The sequence below is a fragment of the Camelus bactrianus genome, chromosome 6 (assembly GCF_048773025.1).
Source record: "Camelus bactrianus isolate YW-2024 breed Bactrian camel chromosome 6, ASM4877302v1, whole genome shotgun sequence".
Lineage (NCBI taxonomy): Eukaryota > Metazoa > Chordata > Mammalia > Artiodactyla > Camelidae > Camelus > Camelus bactrianus.
Window position 1 is genome coordinate 80,770,712 of NC_133544.1, and position 21,270 is coordinate 80,791,981.

The 21,270-nt window shown below is 40.4% G+C and overlaps 1 protein-coding gene across 2 annotated transcripts in view; it reads left to right on the forward strand.

Moving 5' to 3' along the window:
- The window catches only part of TMOD2 (tropomodulin 2), a 49,861-nt gene extending 28,591 nt beyond the window's left edge, over nt 1–21,270 (forward strand). For both annotated transcript variants that reach the window (XM_074366127.1, XM_074366126.1), the window contains exons 8-10: nt 5,148–5,291; nt 8,808–8,952; nt 10,850–21,270. In XM_074366127.1, coding sequence (XP_074222228.1) covers nt 5,148–5,291; nt 8,808–8,952; nt 10,850–10,884 — 324 coding nt within the window. In that variant the 3' untranslated portion in view covers nt 10,885–21,270. The remainder of the gene's footprint in view (nt 1–5,147; nt 5,292–8,807; nt 8,953–10,849) is intronic.

The following is a 21,270-nucleotide window of genomic DNA, read 5'->3' on the forward strand; positions in this document are numbered from 1 at the left end:
GTGTATGATCTCTATCCTTTAGTAGATTTGTTTTCAACAAAGCAAAGATTTACAATATATTTTGTATGTAAGTAACTAAAGGGATAATAAATAATTTGTCATTTCTGTTTAATATATTATTTACAGTAAAATGGCAGGGATATGAACAGTTTATGGTTCATTGTCAATGCTACTAGAAAATAATCTAACTTCTGCTCTAGATCAGATAACTTGCTAAACAGACTGAATAAATTCAAAATATAATGATCTCTTTGATACTGTTTTTCATCCAACAACTATGTATTGAACGCATGCCATGTGACAAGCACACCGTACAACTGCAAGGAATAATTGCTATCCTTTAGGGAGAGGAAAGCAAAGCTTCTTTCAGCCTATGCCTGGATACTTCACATGGTCTAGCCCTCACCTGGCTGCCCCCAGATGGTTCCCCTTTCACCTATGCCATAGTCAGGAAAGACCTTTTCTTAGCTTGGAAGTTGGTTGATTACCCCACAGGCAAAAGAGATATTTAGACTGTGACTATGGCTGAACAACTCACTGTTGAGAATTACAAATCAGCATTAAAGCAAGAGCTTCATAAGGGGAGAGTATAGCTCAATGGTAGAGCGCATGCTTAGCATGCACAAGGTCATGGGTTTGATCCCCAGTACCTCTGTTAAATAAAAAAATAATAATAATAAATAAGTAAACCTAATTACCCCCTCCAAAAAAAGTAAAACAAGAGCTTCAAGAGACTTTTCTATATATGTTTCAGAAACAAAAACAAAGTACTTGTGGGATTATTGTGAATGTAAACAAACCACATGTATGTGAGCTGACATTATCCCCGTTTTACAGATGTGACAACTGAGTCTCAGAGTTTGAGTCACTTAACTAAGAGTATATAATATGTGGCCAAGCTAGGAAGCGAATTCAGCCTGTAAAATTCTGTAGTTTGACCTATAATCAAATTATTGAATGGTAAATTTTCAGTTTTCCATGTCCCAGGCACTTCCATGTAACCACATCTGTGGCAGGGAATATTTATAAAACTTGCCACACTGAATGCCAATGTAAAGAAAAGGCCCAAATTATTTTTTTAAATGTTGTTATTATTAGCAGTGATGCCGCATACAAATCAAAAGTTTAGGACAGCACTGTCCAATAGAAGTAAAATGAGAGCCACAAATGTAAGGCACATGTGTAATTTTAAATCCTCCAGAAGCCACATTAAAAAAAGAACAGAAATGGGTGACATTAAATTTAATAATATATTTTCTTTAAACCAGCATACTGAAATAGTATCATTTCAAAACATCAATGTGAAAATATAGTGAGGTCTTTTACAGTATTTTTCTCGTACTACATCTTTGAAATCCAAAGCGTGCTTTTCATTTACAGCATGTGTCGATTCAGAACAGGCACTTTTCTGAATCGTGCACCGTGGCTACTGCTGGGAGAGTACAGGTTTGGGCAATGAAGGAAACTGCATTTCCCCCCAATACTGTAAAGTACAGACAGCAAAGCCTTCTCTTTGAAAATGTGTTTCTACTCTAATTGTTTTCTATAGCCTTTAAGAAATCTTGTCTTTGCTTTACTAATGTTCTTATTCCCCAGTACATGTAATAGGTGCTCAAATGTTTACTGAACTGAAGTGAACCTGGGCCTCTAGCCCAGGGTTATGTTTGGCTGAGTCTTTCCTTGTTTTGTTCAGTATGAGAAAAGTGTTTTTCCAAGTTGAAAAGAAATTGGCAAGATCCCGGCTACTTGCCAAGAGGTCCTGCAACTTTTTTTATAAAGGCCTAATTGCTCTGACATTTTGTTATTATAGTAATGGAAGTAAATCCCAAAGCTTGGGGCATCCACAAGGAAAGGCCTGATGCCTTCCCTTCTGGGGCTCTAATTAAAATGTGTGCATTTAATTCTAACTGAAGGCCTAGCACTGAATAAATGTATTTTTAATTTACATGGTGCATGGTAACATCAGTGCAAATCCTTGAGCCTTTCTTGTAGTTCAAGTAACTGCTTGCGTACTACACCAGATTATTCTTCTAGTCCAGTGGTTCTCAACTCAGAGCAATTTTGTCCTCCCGGGGACACTTGGCAGTGTCTGGAGATATTTTTGGTTGTCATGGTGGGGAGGGGTACTGTTGGCATTTAGTGGGTCTCAGAGGCTGCTGAACCTTCTGCAGGACACAGGACAACCTCCCACAATGAAGAATTCTTTGGCTTCAAACGTCAATGGTGCTGAGGTTGGAAATCCTGTTCTTGTCTCAAGTTGGTTTCCTTCTCCTCTTCCTTCTTGTCTTTTCCACCATCAAAGCAATTAAAATAGTCCAGAAGTTCCTTGTTCTACTCTCCAGAGCAATCACTAGTCGTGGTTTGTTTTTCATTCTTCTAGTTGTTGTCTGTACGACTTTAAATAAGGAGACTGTCGATCCTGGCTGAATATTAGTCACCTAGAGAACTTTTGAGAAATGCAGCTGCAAGTCAACTATACTGTAATAACAAAAAAACAAACAAACAAAAGCAGCCGTCCAGGCCACAGCCTGAGATTCTGATTTAATTCATCTGGGGTGGAGGCTAAGCATTGGTATGTTTTTTAAAGCTTCCAGGTCACTCTGATATACAACCAGGATAAAAAACCACTAATAGACATGTATTTTTATTTTTGATTTATTGTCTTGGGTAATTTTTGATTCTCCTTAAAAAAGATGAGGACAGTTCTGTCCTCATTCTGCCTTCTATCCCTCCTTCCTCTTTATCTTTGAATGGTAGTTATTCTATCATATCATACATTTGAGCTTTATACATTTTATGTCATCATATTCTGTTATGCATATAGCCTAACTCCAAAAAATTAAAACTTATCACCAGCATTTACAATTATCTGACTATACAAATACATAAATCTCTGTTCTTGTGGACCTTACAGTCTGGTGACTCATGCTCGTCTTATCCTTGTTCTTTTGTAATTTTTTCTACCTAGATACTTTTAGGACTCTCTCTCTTTTCCTTTGGAGTTCTGAAATTTCACTTGTATGTGCCCACTTAGGAGTCTTTTGTATTTATTCTACTGAGCATCCAGTGGGTTCTTTCAGATAAAGACTCGTGGCTTTCTTCAACCCTAGGAGATTTTCCCCTGTTCATTTCTGTTGTCTTTTTGCTGCTGTTGTTGTTGTTTTTTTGTTTTTTTTTTTTTTTTGGTCCTTCTGAAACTCCTGTTAGATGAATGCTGAGCTCCTCTGTCTTTCCTCCATGTCTCCTAACATTTCTCTTGTATGTTCTCTTTGTCTTTTCCTCTACATTTTTGAAAACATCTTCAGCTTCAGCTTCTAGATTACCAACTTGGTCTGCAGCTGCATTTGTTTTATAATTCTAGATTTTAATGCAGTATTTCAAAATTTCAAGGCATTTTCTTGTTTTTTGTCCTCTTTTTAAAAATATATATATATATATAAAATAGCCAGTATTTATTTATTTTATGGCTTTTCTTTTTCTTCTTCTTCTTCTTCTTCTTTTTTTTTTTTTTTGAGATGGGGTGGGACAGAGAGAAAGAATAATATTTAGAAGTTTTGCATATTTCTGTTCCCTGAGTGATCTTGGTTCCGTAAGTGGCATGTTATCCTGTTTGGTCAACTTGGCTTTTCTCTTTCATGATGTTGGTTTTCCTAATATGTCTGGCAATCATTGGTTGCCTGTTCATATTTCCAAATAGAGAACAAAATAGATTTGTGTAAACCAGGACCGTCTCCCCCTCTGCAGTTATGTGGATCTGGTTCACCAATAGATCTCTCCCTTAAAAGGGAGGCCCCTTTATATTTCTTCATTTTGTTACCAACGGACAGGCTATGTATTTTATTTATCAATTATTGACTCTGCCCCTCCTGCTCAAATATAAGCTCCCTAGAACAGGGATTTTTGTTTTCTCTACTGCTAGCACACAGTAGAAGCCTGATAGTCTTTTTTTAGTAAGTGATTGAATGAATGAATGGGTGCTTTTGTAAGGAGGCAGGTGAATTGTTGGGCAGCCTTCCCTGTAGTGTGTGCAATGGAGGCCCACAGGCAACCTGGGAGTCCTCCGCAACTGCTCCACTTAGGAGGGCTTTGCTCTGGGAGGGGTGCATTTCAGTATATTTCCTTCCTGGGCATTGTTGCACTGCATCTGGTGGAAGGTCTGGAGATGCCTCAGTTTCTGCACCACTCTCTCAGGACCTAGCACCCTCAGTAGAGGCTCATCCTGGGAGATTTCTCCCTGATAGTTGTGCTGGGAGTTGCTCTCTTTCAGGGAAGCTACAAGGAGGGGTGCTGGGCCCTCCATCTGCTCTAGCAAAACTGTGTGTTCCTAAGGCAGTTCTGTAATCAAACGCCCTTACCAAGTCTTACCTCTGGCGTCTCAGGCAATCATGTGCTAATTTCTCCTCCAATCTTTCTATTTTCTGTACTTTAGCAATGTTTCAAAATAATGGCCCTCTTTTTTTGTTTTATTGTGCTGTGAGAGTTCCAGTCACTTAAAAATCATGTCTTCTCTTCATGACAGTGGGAAACTTTGGGAGTAAGGAGAGCAGACAGGTATGTGTGTGCAGTCTGCCATCTAGAACTGAGTCTTCAGTGGCTCTGCCACTCTGAGTGGTGATTTTGTTCTAAAAGTTATCTTTGAAAAATCCTGATTTACAGATGACCTGAAATAATAGGACTAAATTAGTAGTACCCAAATGCTAGTCAGTGATAAAATTTTCTATCCATTTATAGTAAAATGGAAAAAAATGAAATAATTCTGAGATTATGTCCTTTCTACATTTTTTTAAAATGTTAAGATGCCTTTTCTTTAAAAAATGACAATGATAACAGATGGTAGTGGGTTTTTTAAAAATGTCCTTACTTAATAAAACAAAGTTTTATTCTATGTCAGTGTATATTCTTTTTCATTATATATTATTACAAGCTATTGAATATAATTCCCTGTGCTATACAGTAGGACCTTGTGGTTTATTGAACTAAATGATTTTTATTGCGGTTTTCTTGTCTTTGTTACTTGGAGGTGAAAGTATGATTTAACTAAGATTTTCCTTAAGTACTGTAAAAAATATCTGTTTAAGGTAGGGGTGGGGAGTTGAGTAGATAAATCTTTGGAAACCCTAATGGTTATTTCTTTTTTACATAATAAGGCTTTTGCAGATATGCTAAAAGTAAACAAGACCTTGAAAAGTCTAAACATAGAATCCAATTTTATCACTGGTGCTGGGATCCTGGCCCTTGTAGAGGCACTAAAAGAAAATGACACCCTGACAGAGATCAAGATCGACAACCAGGTGAGCTAACTCCCCAGGGTGCGTGAGAGGAGGAGGAATGCCGCAGTGAAGGGAGCTGAAAGACCCAGTTCTGTGACTTGATGTGATGTTCTGGTTTTCCAGTGAACTGGGACTGCTTCTAGCCTGTGGAGGGTGTGTGGGAGACCATATTAATGATTAAGTGGTACACCGTGGGGCAGCCTGAGACAGAAAGCGTCCGCTCTCCCCCAGCCCTGGGCTCCTCAGGCAGCAGAGGAGAAAGAGAGGAGGTGGGAGCAGAAGCGTCAACAGCTGCCTTTTTTTTTCAGCCTTCATCATCCTTGCCTCTTAGCAGGAATCTCAGCCCAGTCCTGCCCCAGCCGTGCTGCTGCCTCTCACTGGGACTGTGAAAAAAGTAGGGTGGCCATGCCCAGAAACAGGCTTCTTGTCCCTGGTTGGAGGCTGCCAGAGCCAAAAGAGCAGTCCCAGGTCTTGCTGTCTGGTGCTGGCCACAGAACCTGTTTAAAGGAATCAGGGTTCTAGAAGATGGTCTGGCTTAGAGTCCACACCCACAGTGTGATCACAATCTCAGCCTCTGTTGCAGCATCTCTCCAGTTCCCACCAACAGCCAAAGCGGGCTGCTTTGCCCTGGAGTCACCACCCCTTGTGCCCTGAAGACCCCTCTTTCCCAGCATCAGCCCACAGTGTCTCTAGAGTTGCTCTGTTGACTTCAGCTGGTTCCTGCCACAGACAGCAGCTCTCAGTTCTCAGCATGATGCTGTGCCTTGCCCCTTTGGCTACAGGGACTTATCTGTAATGGGATTCAGTGAATTGGAGAGGTCTAGACACTGTATAGTTGGAATAAAGGGTCCTGGAATGGACTAGAAGGAAGAGAAAGTAAGGAGACTTGTGTTGTGGGCATTTCCTGTGGGGTGATGGGAGGCGCAGTGTGAGGAGGGCCTGTTGAGAGTGCCCCCTTCCTGTCTGGGAAATGCCCTGGTCTGGACCCTCCAAGGTCTGATAAAGCCCCAGGATGCCACCCAAGACTTTTGCCTGAGCCTGGAGACCCCCAACAGATCCCATGAATAGCTCTACTCTCCTTTTTTTTTTTTTGGCTAACCCAGACAAGTGGGCTGTCTCAGTGCAGGTCCTCTGCCCCTAGACCCCTCCTGAGGCTTGTTATCAGGGAAGCAGGGAAGCCCCACCAGGTACTCCCTCACTCTCACCCTCCCCAGAAGGGATGCATTATCAAAACAGCTTGCCCCGTGCAGAGGTGTGGAGTGAGTCCCCGGAAATGTGCATGTGGGGATGCCCACACTCGGTAAGCTCGCTCCTATGTATCCTAGTGTGTCCAGCTGCTAGTAAATTAAGAAAGAGGCATCAGGAAGTGAGAGAGTAGGTTAACAAGTTAGAGGGAAATAAGGAGTGAAAAGAAGTGAACCCTCAGGGATATATATCAAATAGACTGATATCAAATAGACTTACCATAGATCCAGCAATCCCACTTCTGGGTATATATCCAGAGAGAACTCTAATGCGAAAAGATACACACACCCCAATGTTCATAGCAGCACTATATACAATAGCCAAGACATGGAACCAACCTAAATGTCCATCAACAAATGACTGGATAAAGAAGTTGTGGTATATTTATACAATGGAATACTACTCTGCCATAAAAAAGAATAAATAATGCCATTTGCAGCAACATGGATGGACCTAGAGATCATCATTCTAAATGAAGTAAGCCAGAAGGAGAAAGAAAAATACCATATGATATCACTCATGTGGAATCCAAAAAAAAAAAGGACACTATGAACTCATCTACAAAACAGAGACAGACTCACAGACTAAGTAAACAATCTTATGGTTACCAAGGGAAGGGGGTGGGAAGGGATAAATTTGGGAGTTTGAGATTTACAAATGTTAGCCATTATATATAAAAATAGATTTAAAAAAATTTAAAAAGACAAAAGGAGCAAAATATTTTCAGCATGTTTGACAAAAGTCTAATTTCCTAATATACAATATACTTAACAAATCAGTTTTAGAAACAGGAACCATAAGCTGGTAGAAAAATGGACAAAATGACAGAGATAGGTAGTTTCTAAACAAAGAAATACAAATGCCTAAGAAAATTATTGTTCTTAGTCGTAATTTGAGAAATGCAAATTAAAGCAATTCAATAAATGTGAATGAAATATATTTTTACCCCTTGGATTGACAAAGATGAAAAAGATTCATAATATCCCATGTTGGCTAGGGTAGGGAAAACAATGAATCTCCAACACTATTCCTAAGAGTAAGATTTCTCATAATCTTTGAGGGTATGTCAGTAATTTATCAAAATCTGAAACATCCTTACTCTTGGACCCAGCTATAATTTGCCCTACAGGCACGCTTCAGAAATGCCCCAGGACGTACTATGTTTGCAAGGGAACTTCACAGTTTGAAACAGTACAGATGGAAAGCAGAACTGTCACTCGGTAGGGTGTAGCTAAGTAAATTATGATCACTTACTACAGTGGAATGCCGTGCAGTTGTTTACAAGGACAAGGGACCCATATATTTAACTACGTGAAAATATATTCTTAATCTTAAATGAAAAATAAAAACATGTTTCAGAACAATATGCTAGGGTAATCCATTCACGTGAAAATAAGCATAGACGTACATGTGATTACACAGACAGGAATGTGCAGAAAATGTTTCAAAGACTACTTGCCAAACTGGCTTTCTCTGTGGGGAATGGGACTACTTGCAGAGGGAAGCATTTATATTTTACTCACTTTTTTGTCTTTTCTAGGAACTTTTTAAAAAAGTGAATGAATATAATATGAAAAAAATATATAGTTTCCTGAAATTTAACTGTAAATTTCTGTACTTACGTGCCCCCACTTTTTAAAAACTCTGCTTTTTAAATTATTATTCTGTGTCTCAAGTTAAAAAGCGAACAGACAAAAAAAACCTCTTTCCACCAGCTTAAAAAACTGAGGGGATTTTCTGTAGCCCCAATGACCCCTTTAGTGTTTGATCATTCTCCTGGCCATGGTCCAAACCACTTCAGTAAAGCTTCTTGAGGATCTCCTAGTAAGACTGGTGAGAGACAGTGGCCCATCTGGTTGATGATCTTTAGTTATTTTTGGATATGGATCCCAGAATAGAAAATTCTGTAATTGGATTGATTGCTATAAGACAGTGTCACGATTGCAGAACACCCTTCCTTTGTTTAAACAGCAGACACTGGAGTAAATGGGAAACACCAAGCATTAGCTTTGCTTTAATTTTACATCTGGAGTCGTCTTTTCCTTTATCGGTAATTTGCTTAGTCTTTTCAGTTTAACATACCAACAGATTCATCCATCTGTTAGATTTTGCTTCTAGACAAGGTATAGGTCTCAAATGACTGTATGAGAGAAATTATCTCGTGACATTGTCCCTTTCGATTTGAGACTTTTGCCTTTTTGTGTAACTAATAGCCATGCCTCTTTCCCATGCAAGTAACTGTTTCCTCTTCCTTCTTGGCCGTCCTCCATTTGTGTCCACAACGGCAATCAGAGACAGCAGTTGGGAACAGCCGTAGAGATGGAAATTGCCCAGATGCTCGAGGAGAATTCAAGGATCCTCAAGTTTGGATATCAGTTTACCAAGCAAGGGCCACGAACAAGAGTGGCAGCTGCAATCACAAAGAATAATGACCTGGGTAATGCGGTCTTAGTATGTGCTGTTAGCGGTTGAAAGAGCGGGGTGACCATTCCTTTCTCCACTTCGAATATAACATCCCACAGATACCATGACACTCTGGTGTCAGCCCTTCATCAAAAACACATTACTGCATGATCACAGGGATCCTCATCGTCTTCACTGTGTTGAAGTTTTATTGTAACATTTTTTCAAGAGAAACTGTTCTTTTTTTTCCAGACAGCCTTTGATTTTTGCTTGATTTCTCTTATGTATTTACTTCTCCTTTACTTACTTCCTTACACATAATCACCCTCTGTTATCTGCACCGGAAGATGGACACAGTGACATGGAAATTTCCAGTTCACTTATGTTTGACTCCAGACTGTGCTTTTGTACTTGGGTTTAAATATGGTTATGTCTGATACACTGGTGATTTACATGTGAAATGAACTGACAGAGCTGTGCTGTGAAGGTCAGGCTCAGATGCAGCTTTTTCAGTTAGCCCCGCTTTAATCTTTCCTGTTACCCACTCTTTGCTGAGGATTCATGGCAAGTCTTCTGTTAGATTGAGGTGGAGCATGTCCTGGTCAACACAGCAAAGAAGAATGGGACTGATGGGGAAGGCTTGGTCTGGGGACATCCCAGCCACTTGAAGCTGCATGGAAAAAAGGACATCCAGGTACAGACAGTCCACTTGGCAAGCAGTCTGCTAACAGCAAGGTTTCAGTCCCCAGGTAGAGGTTCAGGAACAGAATGCCAGACCTTGGTCAGGGGAACCGGACAAGGTTTCCCACCAAGTACAGTGCTGGCCATGGAGAGGTTCAGGTGGTGGACAAGATGGATGCTAAGGCTTAGACCCAGAAGGGGCAGATCAATGTCAGTGTCGAGTTCCCTGCCCAGACAGGCTCAGCCAAGACCCTGGGGCCCAGCCAAGGTGCAGCGAATGGCTCCTGAGACTGGCCCAGGCATATGACAGTGCTTACCTCCAAGGTGAAAAGGGGTGGGCTCGGGGGCAGACCAGCAAACAGGGCTTTGGAGAATGATTGGAGCAGCAGTCGGAAGGCGCCTGGGAAAACACAGTGGTCTAGGGCTGAACAACACGAGACCAAAGAAAAACAAGCAAAACAAGAGGTTTGAAGTAGAGAGCAATCCTGAGCCCAAGAGTGGCAGCTGTGGGCAACAGCTTTGTGGAATTTCCTGCAGCCTAGGCAGGACCCTTGCCAGGGCACCTGTATTTTGCTGAATCCAGGAAGATGAGAGCAGCCCTCTTCCTACCCACCAGAGGAGCCTGCAGGTGAGGAGGTGAAAGGGAGAAGAACAGGGTTGCACAAACTGGGAAAGGCAGTCAGCGCAGCTTCTTTGACACTAGGTGCCAGATTAAAGGACCCTTAATCTCTTGAGTTTGCTAGCCATCTGAATCACACCTTCCTTGGAGGCTGATACTTTGGAATTTCTATTTGAAACAGGCTTGGAGACTTTAAACTTCTGTTTGTAGCTCCTCCTGATCTTGAAGCTGAAATCAGAATTCTGAATGTGTCGTCCTGGGGGGTTAGTTAGAGCAGCTGATGACTGAGTTACACAGAAGCTGAGAAGTTGCGTTGGGGACAAGTAAACACAAACACAGTTAGAAGTTCACTGTTTTGTGGGCTTTTTCTCGACCTTCTACTCCATCGAAAAGGGAAAGTTCTAACATTCAAGTTCCCAATTATCAGACATAACTTTATTTAAATGTGAATTCCACAAGGCACTGGACTTCTGTGTCATTTCCATTTCTTGGCAAGAGTAATTGAGTATTGAAATTTTTGCTAACTGTATCCTCTGGTGTATAGGATTGCTCGTCTGTGTGGTTAATGTTTGTCTGAAATTTAAGGACTGTCCCTTCGTCTGGTCTTTTTAAACCTTTCTTTCTCATCTAGTTCGTAAGAAGCGAGTTGAAGGAGACCGAAGGTAAACTTCCACGAGAACAGGCGAGGTTTCACCACGGCGGTGATTTGAAAACGAAAGTTTTTCTCCTTCTCCGCTGGGACCATTTTATCAAAGGTTGTTCATTTCCGTTAACCACACAACTCATCATTTAATTGTTTTTCTTTTTTAGCACGACTTATTTGTCTTGAAATTTTCAACATCTGTTATTGTATTACTGGCTCCTGGGCACCTCTGGCACCCTGGACCCGTGGACCGGTACAGATCTGGGTGGGTGGCAACAGTCGAAAGTGATTTAACCACTTTCATATTAGGTTGTCTTGCTTTCTTACATGGACTTTTTTTTTATTTAACCATTGAAGGAACTTAGTATATAAATGTGTTTGTAACTGTGATTATGATAGAGGCCTTTCTCTGTTTACATGCATAACTTTGAGTAAGGCTAAATATATCAGAACACTTCTGACCCCGTGAGAAGTTAGTATTGCCAATCTTTCCTTGAGTGAGAAAATGCGAGCAGCTTAGCACAAATTCTCCCTTAGGTTCCAGAAAAATCACTAAATGCACATGCCCCACTGATTGAAGATTAGCGGTATTCTCTTCATATAAAACAAGACAGCATTATGATGCATTAACACAGCTTTAGCAAATAAGTGCGAAATATTTATTAACCCACAAATACAGCTTCAAGCCAGACTCACAGGTAGCAGAATGAATTAGCACAGCTACCTTTACTGATTATTCCACATAAATCCGATCTTTAACGTCACTCTATGGATAACAGAAGCTGTTTAAAGTTTTCCAGACATGATGGGAAATTTTTAAACTTTAGCAAGGGGGAAGCTTTTAAAATAGTGCATTCCAAAATACAACAATAGTAATTGCACCTTAAGGTTGTTGGTTACACACAATTGCATTATCTTGGTGAATTTTAGAAGCTTTTGTGGCTTTGTCTTTAGGGCAACAAGGTTACAGGATGAAATGTGAACATTCAAATTAATCATATAGATTTTGTCTACATGGCATGATCCATCAAGACATTTGCAAACATCAGAAAACAATGTGAATTATCCAGATGTTTGTCATCTCAAGGACAAAGCCTATGAAAGAAAGTACAGCTGAGGTGATCACGTGGTAGATGCAACAATCTTTTCATCTGGCAGCGCAGCATTGTGATGTTAAGGGAAGGGAACATGTGTCTGCAGCCTCTGGCACCAGCTTATGGGTCTTTGATAACTGTCAGTGCCTGAGGCTGGACTCGGTGGCACTAAGACACTGCCTTAGGCACCTCTCCCTCCCTCCCCACTGCTTTCCTTCCAACTCATTCCCTTTTTTCTTCTTTTCTGTATGATTTTGAGCCTTGTAAAGGTGACATCCCTTGTCCTAGTGATACCTGGAGCTGAAGAAGTTGCTGAGTCAGGCAGAAGGAGGGCCCAGTGTAGAATTTACTAAGTGATTGAGTGTCCCTGAGTTGCTTGACAGCAGTAAAACAAGTAAATGGGAAAACAATTCAGATATCACTCTAGTTACTTTGTAGAGCACATGGAAACTGTTTAGGGTAGAAAGCCTTTATAAAATTGGACATTTACATGTATTATAAGTGCCCGCCTCTCTCTCTCTAAAATCCTTTGAAACATGAGAATATTTTACATTTTTTGAGAGAATATTGAGCAGAGCATCTTGAATTCTGAAAACTCTAAAAATCTTTTCATTAGTTTTCTACTACATCTCCCTATCTATATATATATTTTAAAGTATTAACTCCTACTTGATGGTTTTTAGTCTGATTTCTTCTTCCCCTCTTACTCTTTTGGGTGTGGTGTGTTGGAGCCCACTCATACAGGTTCCCCATTATTAAATTATCAAGAATTTTGCAAACTAGTTGTTAATAAGCACAGCCATTATTAAAAATTAAATGACATGCACTTACAATGAAATAAATTGTAGTAAAAAACCAAAGTAATACTCAAAAGTACATTTTACTATTTATATACTCTTGAGATGATTCACAACTCTTGTGCCTGTGTGGCAGAAATACCAGATAATGATGTGCTGATGTGCATCTCTGCCCAACTCAGTGGTTCTTCCCACCTCAATTCAGTACTTCTTGTTGGTAGGTTGAAATTGGTAGTGATGGGAGTATTTACACCATGGAAATCAGCAAATATTACAGATCATGGCTTCAATGCTCCCTTTCCCCCCAGGTTGCTGGTTAATAAACATTCATCAGCACATTATATAAATATATAGAATGTATACAGTTCTTGCTTGCTTTTTGTAGACATGTTTTAGTTACTATGTTGCCAAAGGGAAGAACACTTCTCTTAGTTGTCTTTCTCCTATCCCTTTAGGTTTGTTGCAGATGTATTTAAGTGCTGAGTCCCTGACAGGCCCCACTAAGTAAGGCTTTTTCCTTTCTTTTCTCATTTACTCTCTCTCTTGCCTTCACCCTGAAGAAATCTTGGATCCTACAGAGTGTTCCCTGCAGCCCCAAGGTGCTGTGGACCAGGAACTAAAGCAATTGTTGCAGACCCTGGCAGAAAGCAAGGAAAAACAAAAACAAAAACAGGATTTGATGACTATGCTGCGGTTGTTGATAGTATTAAAGCAAGATAATGAGATATTTCCAAATTAGTCCTGTTTTTAGCTTATAAAATAGTTGGGTCACATGTAATAGAGTCTGTTAACTCAAATATTTATTATTAATCAGTTAATCATTTGCTTTTGAAGTAGCTTGAGAGGTGACATTTCCATGAGTATTCATGTAACTATTAGAAGATAAATTGACATTCTGGGGAACGTATAAGTCATTTAATTAGGCTAGGACCCCATTTCTTCATCTGTCCAGTATGTGTGTGTGAGTAGAAGCTCTTTTGTGATCCTGAGCATAATTAATCCCTTGCCATCCGTCATGGTTTAATGTATATAAAATATTTTTATATGGAGGCATTTTGCCAAATATTATGTCAAGATATTTGGCAACATCTGGACAATTGACTGAAGGGAGATCATCTCTCCCCAGACCACCTCCTTTCCCCTTTTAGACTTGTCCAGGCACCCACTAGGTGTAAAATCACTCACCTGGACTTGCAAGCTCCTGTCACCAACACCCATCCCAGCACATGTGGAAGGTGACTTCTAGAGAGATCATGTCATTAGTCCAGTAGTGTATCTCCCCATCTCCCTGCAGAGGATAATGGCAGCTGTTTTGTCCTCATCGGCACAATGAAATCCCTTCCTTTCATCTTGGTAGAGCATAATGTAAATAAATGTCGTGTGTGTGTGTCTTGCCAAATATCTAACTGGGTATTTGGCTGCATCTGGACCCTGATTGAAGGGAGATACTGTCTCCCCAGCCCCATTTCCCTTGTCCTATTTAGAGTTGCCTCCGGCCCAAGTTAAATGTGAAGTCACTCCCTAGAGTTTGCAGCTTAGATCACCAACCACCAAATTTCCTAGCATGTATGGAAGATAACTCTTAGGGAGTAAATATCAGAAGCCTGGAAATCATTTCATCATTCCAGTACCGAATCTCTCCATATGCCGAAAGTGTGTGAGTGGAAGTGCTTTCATCTTCATCAACATGAGGAAGCCCCTTCCTTCCATCCTTGTAGGATATATTGTATATAAATATTCTGTACATAACAATTGCCAAATACTGTAAGGAGGTATTTGGCTAAAGCTGGACACCTGATTGCAGGAGCTGCTGTCTCCCAGGCCCTCTCCCCATCTCCTCTCAGTTGCCACGGGCCTAGGTTAGACAGAGAATCGCTAACCTGAAGGGGCACATGCAGCTCACCCATCTCAGAGCACGCAGTTCATCCTACAATAAACGCCCATCTCCATTTAAAAATTCAGAAAGCATCCTGATGCCTATACTCCTCAAAACAATTTCCCGGAAGGAAGCCTGGCCAATCAGACCCAAAGAACGGCTGCTTCTCTTCCAGACAGAAATGTGGCCCTGGCATTAGGGCCACCAGTGTGTTCTGAATAACTCTATGAGAACGTTTCAGATAGTCAGACCTGAAACTGGCTTTAGCATCAACATGCTTTGAATGTAAGATAACCCTTTAAATTTTATGAAAGAGTTTGCAGATAGTTTCTTTTTTCATGGATATGATGTACTTAGCCCTCTTGCAGGCACTGTGACAGAGGCAGAGGAAGTGTGAGAACTCTAGATTATTATAATTTGATCTGTGTTTCTGGGTTTGGGGGTAGAGCGCCTTTTTGAAAATCTTTAGTTCAAGTATTGATGACAGTGAAAATGGGTAGGGGGCAGTAAGTTGTGAATAGTGGGTTCTGTGGTATGTTGCTTATACTCAGCAGGACTGTTTCTGGAGTTAGGTTTTAAGCCATGATTCTGAAGTTTCTTTCCTCTTTTCCACTAACGAAGCAATGATAGCTACTTTCATTTTAATGAACATAGAACTAAGAGGAAATATTTTAGCTCTGCCTTCCAGTAGCAGTTTCCCCTTATTGTTCCTCAATGAAAATATCCCTATCACTCACCATGCCATCTTTGAAGGTAAAAGATTGAGACACATGCAAAGGAGAGGTGTAAGAATGCTAGGAAGCATCAGGTGAGCCCTCTGGATGAAAATCACATGATCAGGCCTCCTAGCAACTAGCTGGAGAGAGAAAAGTACCCAGTACCTCAAGGATATATTCATTGCTCTTGTTCCCAACTCTAGGTCAGACTGAATTTTGTTTTTGTCTTTTGGGAGTATAGTAAATTAAGGGGCTAAGTGCAGTGAGGAAGGACAATGGAAATTGAAGGTTTTAATTTGCTAAAGGGCAGAAGTAAGCTCTGCCCAGCTTACCTCATTCCCATCTGCCCATAACAGCAAAGATTAAACGTTTAATAGGTGGATGGACAAGGAGTTTCAAGGTTTGAATTTGTAACCTGCCTCTGGGTACTGTTCTGGGAAGAGTATACAAGAACCAGAGGTTATCCCAGTTGCGTGAGGCATCACTGACTTGGGGGAGTGAAGGAGCCTGGACCTTGCTCTGGCGTCTTCCTTGGTGGTCATTCTGAGCACACTGGCTCTGCTGGTTGGTATGGTGGAAGAGCACCATACTGCAGATGTGGAGACTGACTCCTAATCCCATCACCAACACTTAGCAGGTGTATGATCATGGGCAATTCATTCAATTGCCTGACAATTATAGACTTTACAGGGGGAAGAGCACTGGATTTGGAGTCAAGAAACTTGGACACTTGGCTCCATACTTCTTTAGCTGGGAGACTTCAGGGCAAACCACTGAGTCTCTCAGGCCTGCGGTTCTTCAGCTATACTATAACGGGAATAATCTTCACTAACTACCTCACAGAGTTGTGGTGAGAATATGATCAGATAATGGGATGAAAACATTCTACTGGAAAGGGCTATACAGAAGTGGGAGATCATTTCTGTTATCTATCCATCAGTGTTTCCCACTGCCTCTCGAATCCATTTTATTTTCTTCTAACCAACCGTTACATCTTTGCCACCTTTGTGAGTATGGAGAATTGAAGCATGGGTGTGATGTGGGGGGCTGGAATTATTTCACTTTCAACACAGAAGTGGGGAGAGGTGGTTGATGGGCGTGGTTGGTGTTACGTATACCAGTGAAGTGTCTGGTCTGGCATTTTCCTGGGCCGCTTGACAGTACCCTGGGACATGGTCAGGACCTTGCAGAGAGCCTGAGGCTGGACACAGGAGGAAGCAACAGTGATTAAGAGTTGAGGGGGAGTTGGGGGGAGGGTGTATTAGCTCAGTGGTAGAGTGCCTGCTTAGCATGCACAAGGTCCTAAGTTCAAGCCCCAGTACCTCCATTAAAAATAAATAAATAAGTAAACCTAATTACCTCCCCTCCTAACAATTTTTTTAATAATAAAATAAATTTTAAAAAATTTTATAATGAATTTAGGGGAAGTACACCAGAAATTAACACAACATTGTAAACCGACTATACTTCAATTAAACAGAACTAAGGGGAGGGTCTGGAGCACTGCTGCCCTCCTGTCAGCTCGGTCACCTCTCAGGGGGTGGGGTAGGCTAAGACTTGAAGTGTGAGTGGAGGACTAGGAAAGAAGACTGTCCTTAGGGCTCCAGCAGCTCGAGCCCCGGTAGTGAAGGGGAGAGAGTGTCATTTGTGAGATCAGCTCTCCCGGGCATCAGCCGCTTTGTTATCACCAGCAACCTTAGCCCTGGTCAGTGTTATTTTCTGCTCAGAAAGATATTGAAACATAGTCTCAAGGGACTTTCATAAACACTGGGAGGCAGGGACTGTCTCATCAACCTTTGTGTCTTCAGTAGCATCTAGTAAGGTGCCTTGTACATAATAGGTGCTTAATAAATGTTGCTTGAATTGAATTGTCCTCCAGCACCACAAGAATTATGCTCCATTTGCCACCGTGTGATGCTTTTGGAAAACAGTATCGATTTGGATGTCAGCTACGTGTGACGTTGGGCAAGGCTTTCCATCTATCTTGTCTTTTCATTTGTAAAATGAAGTGGGTGGGTTAGATGCTCTCTAAGGTCCCTTCCAGCTCCAAAATGTTACAATCGTGTGATTCTAAAATGTTTCCATTGCCTCTGAACATGGGTGAGCAATGCCTCCCTTGCAGCTCCATCTCTCCTCAGTAGGCTTTGTTCAGAAGAAGAGGTCCACAGAGTTATTTGTTCCTCTTCAGTGGTTTTTACTGTCTTCAGAATAGTTCTGGAGGAGCAGCCTTTTCAGAAAGGACATTTTAAAATATATAATATTTTCTCCTCAAAATTGGTGGAGCAGAAGAGGAGGAAATGCAAAGAGAGAAACTGAGCATAGTAAACACAGCATGTTTTTCATAGGTTTTTGTCGAAAGAGAGAGAGAGAGAGTATGTGTGTGTGTGTATCTGAGCAAGTATTGACTGGGTGACAGAGAAACCGATCAGAAGTACAGTGTGCAATTGAGGGAAGCTGGCCCAGGATTAAAACTTTCCCATGGATAATCTAAATGTGGATAGATAGGAATTGGCCATATGCTGAGATGAGATGGATAGAAAATGTACTTTTAAAGGAAATTTTATTTTAGTACCAAATTTTGCCAGTGACAATCTTTAGTTAAGAAAGAAATTATTCTGAACTAAAGTTCTCATCTCTGCCACTTTGTTTTTTTTTAACCCACTGTATTGATGGAATATTTATATTTTAAACCTTTATCTTAATTCTATTTCATCTATTTAAAGAAAACAAATAAACAGCATTTTTCATTGCATTTAAAAATGTAAAATACTTGCATGCCACCAATCTGTAATCTCTTACCAGTTCAGATGCCTGTAACTTGTGACCTTACGTGTACCTGTATTGTTTTAAAGAGAACAAAGGAAATAATACTTTGTAGACTGTTTAAACTCATACTGGCAACATTTATTTGGCTAAGCAGTTATTGAAAAATTCACATAGTTTCATTTTTCATTTTGAAACTTTTCAAAGGTAGACGATTATATTCATTAGGGAATTAAAGACTAATTTGCCTTTTAAATGTGGAGCTGAACAGTATGTGGGAAATAAATGTGTGCAAAAGCAAAATGTATGAAGTGTGAAATACTTTTACCCTGATAATTAATAAGGATCTCAGTTGTCACAAACAGGTGCAGTGTTTTGACCCTTTGGAATTAGCCAGCCTGACTTAATGCTAAGGTGAATATATACTGTTTTAATTAATTGAGATCATTCTGCTTTTCAAAGATATAATGTATTCGTGTCTGGAATGAAATTTCCAAGTGAAAATGTATAGAATATTAGGAACTAATAAACTTTCCTTTTAAAATGAAAGTACGACCGATTTAATCTGGATAATTTTTAGACACAGTGTCTCTTTAAAATAAATGGTTGGCATCATGTTCTCATACTAGAAAAGTACATTTGCTAGAAAGGACCATAGAGTGCCCTTATTATGATGAAGATGAGAAGTAGGCAGACAGCCAGAAGTAGGCAGAAGAGAAACAAGAACTCATTATTAAAATGAAAATACACACACGTATACACACACTCTCATATACACACATACATACACAAAAGCACACATTCGGCTGAACAGTTAACATTTGTTAGGATAAGTGGGAGCAGGAATACAGATAACCGAAATGGGTTAAGTGTTTTACCTTGAATTTTTTTATATTAACTTTGGAATTAATTTGTTTTTGTAAGCTATGCTGGGATTCAAAATAGGGAACACTACAAATAATAAAGTTACATTGTAAAGGCTTGTCCTGGGAAAATCAGAGAGCCTACTCTTTCTGCCATCCTGCTGAACTCTGCCCTAAGTCTTTGTCACTTAGACTGATGACGAGGTCCAAGCAGCATAGAAGTCCTGTGTCTAACTTCTATATTTGCCTATTTGCTGTTTCACACCTTTTCATTGTCAAGGAAGTACAGTAATTGTCCTGTTTAAAGGAGTCTTTCAATCTGTGAGGCTGTAAGGAGCAGGAGTGAACAAGTGTGCCTTGGGGTCAGACTTGCCTATTTCAAATCTCACTTCTGTTACTTGTGTGAATTTCTGCAATTTACATAGCCTCAGTTTCTTCACCACTAAAATGGGAATCATAATCCTACTTTACAGTAGGACAATTGGGAGGATTCACATGTGAAATATTTCGAGCACTGCCTGGCATATAGAGGGCACTTAGATATTAATATCCTAAATTCTGGACTAAATAAATATCCATGAATGTTAATGACAACACAGTTCTCCATTTTATGCTGACAATGTCAGGAATTTAAGCAGGACTGAATCTTCCTCATTTTTGTGCTTCCACAGTCCATTCCCTCTTGGCAGACAGGCACTCCCCCATCACTCCAAGATTCAAATATAAATAAGATAGAGCTGACTCAGGAGTTACTCCTGACCCACCCTTGTGACTTTTAGCTCCTTGTGACTTCCCTGATGTTTCTGCTTGCTTGTACTTGCCCTGCTCTCTGGGTGCCCTCCTTTGGTTTTGGCAGTCTGGCTTCAGGAGCAGCTCCTTGACTTTGGGTCTGTTGTATGTTAGATTTGACTATGATATGGACCACCCTCCCTCAGCTGATCATTCAGCCTTTCTCTATGGTTCTGAGAAGTGGTGCCCCACAGCCCCAGCTACCAACCCACTTCCCAGTCCCACCAGTCAGGGAACAGAATCAGATGCCCACAGCCTCCTTCCTGCAAATGTTCCACCTATCACAGGACCTCCATGGGAACAACATGTGTGTGTGATTGAAGGTAGTGGGGCTATGCTCTGGGCCCAACAAACCTAAGAAAGAAGATGATGTAGAAAAATGAGGCAAGTGCATGATTCAAAAGGTGTGGTGGTGGAGGTGAGGGGGGAAGTGGGGAGAGGTCTCCAAATTGTAGACCACTGAACTTGTCAGTCCTGAGCAAAATTTTAGAAAAGTGTATTTAGAAAACCACTGTCCACTTTGTAAGCACCGAGAAGTGAAGCAGTGATCTCTAAGAGGCAGCACAGATTCACTTAGAATAAATGATAGTAAATCATGAGTATAGTCAAAAGAACATACTGTGTCTGGATTTCATCAAGATGTTTGATAAAGTCTCACAACATCCTTGAGAAATGTAGCATGCATAATAGGACAACTAACTAGTTAAATGACAGGTTCAAAGAATCCTTTTTGGACTCATGATCATAAGTAAATACTGATGAATGAAAGAATTTCAACCAGAAGGGCTTAGCAGCCGCTACAGGGCTCTTTCCTTGATGAGTTTTGATCAGCAGTTCATCAGTAATTTGGATGTGATACTCACAGAATACCGACTGAGTCTTTAGCTAATGACCACTGGGAGAGATAAGGAATACTTTGACAGTCTCAAAAGTATCTGGACAGACCAAAGTCCAAGTCTATGTCTAATCAGATAAAATTGAATAGAAACAACAGTACAGTTTTCTATTTTTAATCCAAAATGTCAACTACAAAAGGGAGAATGGGAAGAATATGACTTAACTGCCATTTGTGTGGGTAAAGACTTTGGTGTTGACTTAAAGCTTAACTGTGAATAAGACATAGAATGTGTCTGCCTAAAAGCTAACTCTGTCTTAAGTGACATTAGACAAAGAGTCTTGGTACTTGGCCAGAAATCTGCTGTTTGTCCTGGGCTTTGGGCCTCAGCTCTTGGAATGCCTATTTCAATGTTATTATTCCCATCAGCTTTGAACTTTGGCATGGTTGATGTTTATGTGTTTTTAAAGATTATTCTTACATCAGTCAATGGTGTTGCTGATCAGAACAAAGTATGCCATTTAGATTTGCTATTATTATAGGAATGTTCATTTTCAGATATAGGCATGTATTCCAGATGTAAGCTGAGTGAAAAAAATTTGTTACTTATTTGTTGGAATTCTATCGAAGTATAAATGTATATAGCTAATTGCATAAGTAAAATGCTGTAATAATT